This window comes from Arachis ipaensis, chromosome B03, assembly GCF_000816755.2.
Source record: "Arachis ipaensis cultivar K30076 chromosome B03, Araip1.1, whole genome shotgun sequence".
NCBI classification, from domain to species: Eukaryota; Viridiplantae; Streptophyta; class Magnoliopsida; order Fabales; family Fabaceae; genus Arachis; species Arachis ipaensis.
The window spans coordinates 122,551,264-122,560,255 of NC_029787.2; the positions used below are offsets into that span (position 1 = coordinate 122,551,264).

The 8,992-nt window shown below is 34.6% G+C and overlaps 3 protein-coding genes across 4 annotated transcripts in view; all 3 read left to right on the forward strand.

The window, feature by feature from the left end:
• Positions 1 to 1,269, forward strand: part of LOC107631264 (protein C2-DOMAIN ABA-RELATED 1) — a 2,208-nt gene extending 939 nt beyond the window's left edge. Inside the window, exons 2-3 of the mRNA XM_016334648.2 lie at positions 190 to 285; positions 706 to 1,269. Of these exons, the coding sequence (XP_016190134.1) occupies positions 190 to 285; positions 706 to 996 (387 nt within the window). The 3' untranslated portion in view covers positions 997 to 1,269. The remainder of the gene's footprint in view (positions 1 to 189; positions 286 to 705) is intronic.
• Positions 1,499 to 3,772, forward strand: LOC107631263 (protein C2-DOMAIN ABA-RELATED 1). The gene is made up of 3 exons (XM_016334647.2): positions 1,499 to 2,040; positions 2,786 to 2,881; positions 3,200 to 3,772. Exons 1-3 carry the CDS (start codon positions 1,930 to 1,932, stop codon positions 3,488 to 3,490), a joined length of 498 nt encoding a protein of 165 aa, XP_016190133.1. The 5' UTR covers positions 1,499 to 1,929; the 3' UTR covers positions 3,491 to 3,772.
• On the forward strand, positions 4,044 to 7,936 carry LOC107631262 (protein PTST, chloroplastic). Of its 2 annotated transcripts, XM_021119549.1 has the most exons (9): positions 4,045 to 4,302; positions 4,521 to 4,566; positions 4,746 to 5,058; positions 5,558 to 5,647; positions 6,162 to 6,230; positions 6,569 to 6,674; positions 6,866 to 6,954; positions 7,351 to 7,463; positions 7,578 to 7,936. In XM_021119549.1, the coding sequence occupies exons 2-9, from the start codon at positions 4,547 to 4,549 to the stop codon at positions 7,678 to 7,680; spliced, it is 903 nt and encodes a 300-aa protein (XP_020975208.1). In that variant the 5' UTR covers positions 4,045 to 4,302; positions 4,521 to 4,546; the 3' UTR covers positions 7,681 to 7,936. The 2 variants fall into 2 exon arrangements, with proteins under 2 accessions (XP_020975209.1, XP_020975208.1); XM_021119550.1 differs by lacking the exon at positions 6,162 to 6,230 and having other exon boundaries at positions 4,044 to 4,302.

Sequence of the window (8,992 nt, forward strand, 5' to 3'; positions counted from 1 at the left end):
GCTGGGAAATTTTATTTTTTTTAATTCCCAAAGTAGCCCTTGCGTGTTTCTTTTTTCTTCCTTCTTTGTTTTTGACTTTTTTCCCCTTCACTGGTTCACTCGGCACGGTAACACTTTCAACGCAACTTTATTATCTACTATAACGATAGCACCTTAACTCTTTGCTCCATTAATTAATGTGTCATGCAGAAGCTGAAGACTCGGGTAGTGAAGAAGAATCTCAACCCTGAATGGAATGATGATTTGACTCTCTCCATTTCAGATCCCAATCTTCCAGTGCACCTAGTAAGTGTTCCTTCTTGCAGCTATTCATTGATAGAATTTTATGTTCTACATGTAATCCAATTTGTTACCTTCATTAAATCACTCTCAATAGTATTAGAAATGGGAATGTCTAGGAGGCCAGCAGATTTATTAAAATCTGGCCGCACTTAGCCAGCAAAAGGAAAATGAGTGATTCTCCACCATTAGATGAAATCTCACACCATTAAATACACTATTGATGGCTAATTGATGGCTATAACTCACAAAATCTGCTGACCCCTATCACTCCTCATTAGAAATTAGTATGTGAAACCAACTACGTGGATAATTAATTTTGAGGATTTATTTAAGGTTTCCATTTAGGTTTCTAACTCTGCATGTAATCAGATGCATTAGCTTAATGGAATTATGAATAAGTACTAATATGAGAATGAATGTCAGCATGTATATGACAGGGACAGATTGAGCTTTGATGACAAAATGGGGGATGCTGTGTTTGAGATTGGTTCGTTTATTGAAGCGGTGAAGATGCGGCTGCATGGTGTCCCTAATGACACCATAGTTACAAGGGTGCAGCCTAGCAGACAGAACTGCTTGGCAGAAGAGAGCCAAATTGTGGTGAGGGATGGCAAAGTGGTGCAAAATATGGTTCTCAGGCTTAGAAATGTGGAGTGTGGTGAAGTGGAACTTCAACTTCATTGGATTGACATTCCTGGTTCCAAGGGCCTCTAGAAAACACTTTCAGCTTTCAGCCTCAAGGAGTCAAGTACTTTTCATGTTAATCTTCTAATGTAATCACTTTTGCAATGTTTTAGAAAGTAGAAACAGAGTTGCAGCGGTTCATACCGAATAGTGAAAATGGTAATATGTAGTTTAATTAATATTTATTAAGACGTTTTAAGAAACCACTACAAGCTTTTCTGCCCACCTGTAAGTTATCGAAATCAAAGAGTTGTTAGTTTGTTACTGCCAGAATTATCCAAGGGTAATTTGGGAGTTCTGATTTGTGGTGTGTGTTGAACGTTGCGTGCATAGAAGACGACAAACACAGCTATGTAGGACATGCTTAACAATCTTGCACTCTCTACTGATCTCAAATCCCCACGTTTCTTGTACCTTTTGTTCATTTCGCGTGACTTGTGAATTTTCTTCTTGGAAAATTGGGGGAAGACAGAAAATCTAGAGTTAAGAGAAATAAATAAGATTAACAAATAAAAAGAAAAAAACTTGGTGATTTAATTTTTGTCTCATTGTTTTTTGGTAATTACTGTTTTCATTTGTTTAATAGGTACACAATCAGAGAAATTTAAGATTTTAATTCGTTTCAATTACTAAACAGCGTATAATATATCTAAAACAAGCAAATTTCCATGCTCGTCCCCATCCAGTTCATGTTTGTGGCCACGAATAACAACATTGTTATTTGTTAGTACTAAATTGTGTAACTAGTATTCTTTCTTCTTTTTGTTTTTGTTTATAAATTTCCCCTTTTTTTCGATTGGTTCCTATTAATAATAAATATAGAACATGTCAATGTCAAAGTGGGAAGTGGCAATAAATAAATAAGGCAGCAATATTGGGTGCTTTTGTGGCAGAGGTGACCTGCAACTATATTCTGTCCCAGTTCTATCATTCTGCCGAATTTTCTCTGGATTTTTGTCCGCAATGGAGCACATGATGGGTCTGCTGAGAATTCATGTCCAAAAAGGGGTTAACCTTGCTGTAAGGGATGTACTAAGCAGTGACCCTTATATCATCATCAGAATGGGCAAGCAGGTTCAACTTTCTTCATTCTCTTGCAATTTTTTTTGTCTCTTGTTTGTTCTTCTTGCTGGCCTCTTTTGTGTTTTTCTGACTGTTTCTTATGATTGTTCATCTTTGATTCTTTGCTGTTTTCTTTTGTCTGTTTGGTTTAGTTCTTTTGTTCAAGGCATTTGTTCTCTTTATGGCTTGTTTGGTGTTAATCTTTCTTTTTTCTTCTTCTTTTTATTTGTGACTTTAAAATGCCAATTAGTTACTTTAATTTCTTATTCATAGCAAAAGTCTCAATATCTCAATTCCGATGCTTGAACACCATAGTGAGTTTTGACTTTAGTAACACAATGGAAACTGTAATTTATTTCCATCTCCTCATAATAGTTATATATGATTTTGGAACTTTGTCAACTGGTGCACCAAATTTTATTCTATTATTTTAATTTTTGGTCTTCTATTATCCTAGAAACCTAGGAAAACAAGTTAGAATAATATAATATTTTTTTTTTCCTGAGGTAACCTTTGAGCTGCAACATGTTCATCTGGATTATAAGAAACTAGGAACCAAATCCATAGACTTGTTTGTTCAAATCATGTCTTCTTACTAAAGGCATGCTGAAATGGAAGTGTAAGGGACAAACAAAGCTATATTTTGTAACTATATGCTATATCATAGAATGGAGAAGTTAGCAACTATGTGGGGTTTGTTGTAATATACAATCTGAAGCATCTAACTAAAAATTCTCCATAATTATTGTTCATGCAGAAGGTGAAGACTAAGGTGGTGAAGAAGAGTATCAACCCTGAATGGAATGATGATTTGACTTTGTCTATTTCAGATCCTAGTCTCCCAGTACAGCTAGTAAGTATAACTATTCTTATAGCAGTTTCTGTCATTGTTTAAGAGAAAATTCGTAAGAAAATTCTATTAAAGATAATTTTAAAAAAAAATCTATTATTTTGAAATCTCTATATTTTTTTGTCCTGATTAGGTACTAGTCCTGTTACAGACGCATATTATGTTTATTATTCACTGTTATTATGTGACAGTAATCAAGATGACACTATCGTCTCATAGTTTAAGATCATAACATATGAATTGGTTAAATTTTATGATCACATTCTAAGGAGTAACACTAGAAGAGTGGAAGTACTAACAGTGTGAATGTGATTGATGCAGTTTGTGCATGACAAGGACACATTCAGCCTTGATGACAAAATGGGGGATGCTGAGTTTGATATCAGTCCGTTTGTGGAAGCGGTGAAGATGCGGCCGCAAGGCGTCCCGAACGACACGATAGTCAAAAGGGTGCAGCCTAGCAGACAGAACTGTTTGGCAGAGGAGAGCCACATTGTGTGGAGAGATGGCAAAGTGGTTCAGAACATGGTTCTTAGGCTAAGAAATGTGGAGTCTGGTGAAGTGGAGCTACAACTCCATTGGATTGACATTCCTGGTGCCAAGGCTCTTTGAACACCTAAAATGTGTGGACAAAAACATTAGGACATTCCATTGAGTTGGTTTGTTGTCTAATAAAAAATTAGGACAAAAACATAGCTCGCTTCTTGTAACATAGTCATCCTTACTCCTTAGTGTAACAATTGCTACTGGTGATTGAAATAGTTCATAGAAGTACTTGTGATGTTGATCTTCAATAATGTGAATCCTGTACAATGTTCTAGAAAGCAGAAACAGAGAATCAGAGATGCTGATGTTAATGGTTGCTTATAAATATATTTCCATTGGTTTGAGCAACGTTGTTTTGTTCGTTTTATATTTTATAAAAGATGATCTTCATCATAAACCATAATAAATGTTGAGGCCAGGGACAAAAAGTCATCTTATCTTGTTGCATTTATTATTAAAAATATTTATAATTAATGCTTTTGAATTAAAACTATTATAAGTTATGAAATCCAAAGTCCAAACTCCAAACATTTCCGTTATTAATTATTACATAAAAATATCAAGAGTAATTGGGTATTTTATGTGTGGTTTGTGTTGAATCTTAATACACAGAATAAGCCAAAGCAGCTTCCATCATCCACTCTCTAATCTAGTGATCTGAAATTCCCACGTGTCATAAACAAATTTACATACTGGCCCCTGATCCATATTGATGTTTTGTTTGTGGCCACAGAACAGAACTGAATTGAAGAATTCAACATACGAGTGAGTGAAGATTGAAGAAGTGCATCACAGCATCACTCTAGTCTCTTCTATACGCTTTTACCCCCCATCCCATCACTACGCAAAACTTGTGCAGTTCGGGCCACACTCTCTTGGTATGTCTTTAATTCCCTACCTACACTCTCCTCCAACGCATTACATTCTTTTCTGTTAACACTGCAATGGATTCCGTAGCGAGATTATGTTAATGCTGAACCCTATATTTTTATTTTATGTTAGCATTTCCCTTTTCAATCACACCATGCTGTAATGTAAGATCCAACCTATCTTCATGAATAGATCTTGATTTTTGGTTCTCTCCTCTTTCTGACAGGGGAAGTAAAAAGTGAAAACCTCTTGATGGAAATGAATATTGCAAGGTAAGCTTTAGCTGGGAAATGCATGTTGGATTTTGTTTATAATATTCTTGACATTAGCAGAATTTATAATCATAACAATCATAAGGCAGTAGAATTTCGTTTTAGGGTTATTGGATTTTGCATTTGAGGTTCTGACTTATGTATTACTAATTATCGCTGTTCTTTCATAATCTGAGTAGGTGTAGTCCCAAAACAGAGGGATCATTCTTTTCCAATACTTCAAGAACAGTAGGATGGGAGAACATGCAGAAACTTCCATATAATAATGTGGCTGTCCAGAGTCCAAGATGGACCTTGCGCAAATTCACCTCGCCCTATCGAGCTTTTACTGCAGTGTGCCCAAGAAGGTCTTTTTTCTGTAGAACGCGTTCTATGGCAACTAGTTTGGAGGAATCTTCATCTTTACAACCTGGAGAAAATTCCACTGAGGATGAGGATCCTTATGCTGAAGAAGAATTGGAAAATTTGGCACAACCACTTACCAGAGAACAGGTATTCCTTTTTAGTCACTTTGTAGTTGTTATTTGTTGTTTGATGAAAGATTGTCCTGTCTTTATATATCTTAAACACTATCTTTGCATCTCATTTAGTATGACTGAAACAAAATTTGATTCAGTATTAAAATGCTTGTATAACTGACATTTAGAACAAACACCCTTGGGAGTTAGGAGAGAATGATAGATGTAAGTATCAAGGAACACGAGTACTATCAGATTTTCAAAAGTATTTTCAGATGAGTTAGGGAAGATATTTCATGAATATATGACCAATAACAAAGGCAAGCTCGTATACAATAATAGAAGTGGCTTGAATTTGATACAGTGAACTTGCTTGTTTACTGCAGTAATCCGAGAATACTTTGTTGGGCTGACAATGCTTATATTTAAGTAATAAGAATTATGTTTTTTCTTTTTGCCAGAGTGGTTATACTATTCTTGATACTTGGGTTAATTATCTTACAAAAATCTCCCATCCCAAACTTCTTAAACAGATAATGGCTCTGCTTGTTGATACTGAAAGAGAAAAACTTACGAAGAAGCTTAGTGAAGCCAACCAGCATAATCGGTTCCTCAAAAGGCAGGTGTGTGCATATACATTTGTTTGCGTTGTTTTTAAATCGAAATCTAGGTGAAATTTTCCTTATGATAGCATTTTTCCTTGTTTAGGAAGTTTATGGTAATAGCGCAATACCTTATGTTCAGAGTTTGATTAAATCTTTTACAAGATGGGCTTATTTGAGTCTAATTGTAAAAAGATTTATGCGGAGAAGGCATGTCAGATGTGGGCAGATGGATCTAGCATCTTTCTAAGTATGATGCCAGTAAAACAAGACAATTAGTTTTGGTTTTGTTGCTGTTAAATGGAAATAGATCAACAGGAAACATGAATGGACATCCAAAGTGGAAAGTAAATGTGGTTTGATAAGTTGATTTGGCCTCGACAATTTTCATTGTTATAGTAGTTGATTTATATACGGGGTTAGTGCTGAAAGAACATGACTTAACTACAATTTTAGTATGTCTTGGTTAAGAGTTATTTGAGGCTACTGATATGGGCTTTAAACTAAACTTCAAAAATGGTCTCTTTCTTTGCAGTTGCATATAAAGGAAGATGCATTGGTAAATTTTAAAAGTGAGCTTGCTGTCATGGAACTTGAAGTTCAGGTTTACATCTACTGCTATCTTTTCACTTTTTGTGCCACCAACAGATAGTCTTACAGGCTCCTAACAAAAGGAAGATAGTCAAAACTTACTGTCTGTAGATAGATAAACATGAAATGGAAATGAAACAACCGAACAAATTTTATATGTAGTTGAACCAAAAATTTAAAATACAAAATGAATTTTTGAGGATACAAAGATACTAATCTTTAGTTAAAATATCTTGAATTTTAGTGTGAGCAGTACTAGTTTTCCTGAGCAATTTTAATGTGGTGCATACAAGATTGGTCAAGCTGTTGAGAAATGTGGGCAGTGGTATGATATTGCTTACTTGGGTGCAGGCTTTGGTCCAACTAGCAAAAGAAATAGCAAAATCTGGTATTCCAGAAGGTTCAAGGAAGATCAACGGAAAGTACATTCATTCTCACCTGGTTACTCGATTAGAAGGTATGGTTTGCCCTGGTTATTCCTCCTGATAAGCTCCATCTTATATGGTTCACAAGTTATTTGAGGACAATTATATGCTGGTTTGCATGTGAAGTTAGCAAATACAATTAATGGGAGTGCATTGTCACACCAAGCATTTCCCCTTTATATGTACTAATTGGTGCAACATGCAATTGTTTTTGCCTACATAGCTGTACATGAACAATTGATGGAACAAATAAAGGACGTTGGTGCGGCACAGTCCAAGGAGGTTTCTATTTTTTGGGTTGGAATGGCTGAGGTAAACACATTCAATGGTAGACTTCCAAAATGTTGAATGGGAATTTGGTTTGAAACTCTGAATCATAGATAATGTACTTTCACTACATCATTATTGATTAGGGAAATGCTATTCACGCTTGAGCTCCTAGTACCAACATCACATCAGACCTTAAAATATGAATTTTAATTTAATAAAATCAAAACACAAACAATCCAACCCTGTATGCTTGAGCTTTCTACCAGGGAACCCTAATTATCACATAACAATATCTCTCTTACCCTTGCAACACTTAATGCTAATGCTGTCAAAATATATAGCTTTCTATAGATAAGGGCATAGTTGACTTGCAAGGCATAGGTAGCTAGCTTGAATCATTGAACTACTGTTATTTCATAGATCGCTTGTTTGATTCAGAGCGTGCAAGTTATGGGGACCTTTGATGGTTGGAGCCAAGGAGAGCACCTTTCACCTGAGTATACTGGTTCTTACACTAGGTTCTCAACAACGTTGATGCTGAGACCCGGGAGGTACCTACCATATTTCTCATCTTGCTTTAACGCTCTATATTGAGCTTATAACAGTTAACACTGTATGATCTTCTTCTCTAACTCCCCAAAATCCCAAAATATTACTATGTGTAGGTATGAAATCAAATTCTTAGTAGACGGTGAATGGAAGCTATCACCTGAGTTCCCCATTATTGGTGAAGGATTAACCAAAAACAATTTGTTAGTTGTCGAGTGAATCATGCCTGTTATGTTGATTAATTTCAATCCTAGCAACTTTTTGAACTACGCAACTATATTTAGCTTAGTTTATAACCTAGTGAGTTTATGCCAATGCAACGTCATAAAATAATTTTGAGTTATTTGTAAAATTCAGCTTGTTCTGCATCTATGAACTTTTCATGTAAAATAAGTTTCTTTTTACTATTATGATTTTGGTGGGTTTTAAATGGTTCATTCTGTAAGATGACATTGAACCAAAAAAGTTAGACGAATTATTGAAGGGTTATAAAACTTTAATTTGGACTTGTTATGACAATGCCAGCGTGAGACTGAAAGCGAGAGATAGTAACTGATTAAGGACACAATGTGGCGCCATGCATGCCATCTCCTGAAAATCTCAAGTCAAAGGAAAGAATTATTTAGGAACTAGATGCCAAGTTTGATAAATTTGTTTATGGTAAACAAAGGCATAAACGCAACTTTCATGCTATTCCTTACCTGCTACACCATCCATTTCACTGCCACTAATACGGTATTATTATCCTTTGCCTGCTCCATGCAGCAACCCCTAAAAAAGAATCCCCCTTCACCAAATGACCTTCCAACTCTCTCTCATTATATTTTGTTTACTTTTGTCACCCTCATGTCCACCTAAATCTAGTTAATTAAATAACGTGGATTGTGGAGTGAATATATATAGAAAAAGTATAGGAAACAAGAAAAATATTAAACAATGTGAATAATGAGAATACTAGTTAACAATGTTGAGAATACTAGTTAACAATGTTGATTCTTAATTGGATAGTTATTTCTTTTGATTCGGTTTACTCATATATAGTTAACAATGACTGAATATTCACTAGGTGTACGGATTGTTATCCTAATATTAGGGTTTAGAAGGTAATTTGAAGGTGGAGTATTTTTTTATTTTATTGAGTCAATTCTAGAGCTCATTATTCACAAAAATTATTATCTACTTAACAAAACTTATATATATATATAATTTTATTTATTTGAGAAAACCCTATTATCAAGAATTCCACTAACTTTTCGTGTATCATTTTATGAAGAGGATGATAATAAGATACTTTTACATGTAAATAAATATAAGTTTCTATACGTGTATCGAAGTTATTTGTCATGTTATAGAGTAAACAATGGTCATCTTATCAACAAGAAAAATTAAATAAAAGAATTAAATACATCTAAAAAAATAAAATGGAGATTTTTTTGTAGATGTTACAGATTAAAAAAAGGGCAGTATTAGTTAGTATTATTAATTTCTGTTTATAAAATCTTTTTAACCTTTATTTTTTGAGGATATAGGA

Coding starts and splice junctions, on each gene's coding strand:
- LOC107631262 (XM_021119549.1), top strand. CDS start 4,547: ATGGAAATGAATATTGCAAG. Junction 4,567..4,745: donor ATGGAAATGAATATTGCAAG/GTAAGCTTTAGC, acceptor TAATCTGAGTAG/GTGTAGTCCCAAAACAGAGG. Junction 6,955..7,350: donor TTTGGGTTGGAATGGCTGAG/GTAAACACATTC, acceptor TGTTTGATTCAG/AGCGTGCAAGTTATGGGGAC.
- LOC107631263 (XM_016334647.2), top strand. CDS start 1,930: ATGGAGCACATGATGGGTCTGCTGAGAATTCATGTCCAAAAAGGGGTT. Junction 2,041..2,785: donor TCATCAGAATGGGCAAGCAG/GTTCAACTTTCT, acceptor TTGTTCATGCAG/AAGGTGAAGACTAAGGTGGT. Junction 2,882..3,199: donor CTAGTCTCCCAGTACAGCTA/GTAAGTATAACT, acceptor TGATTGATGCAG/TTTGTGCATGACAAGGACAC.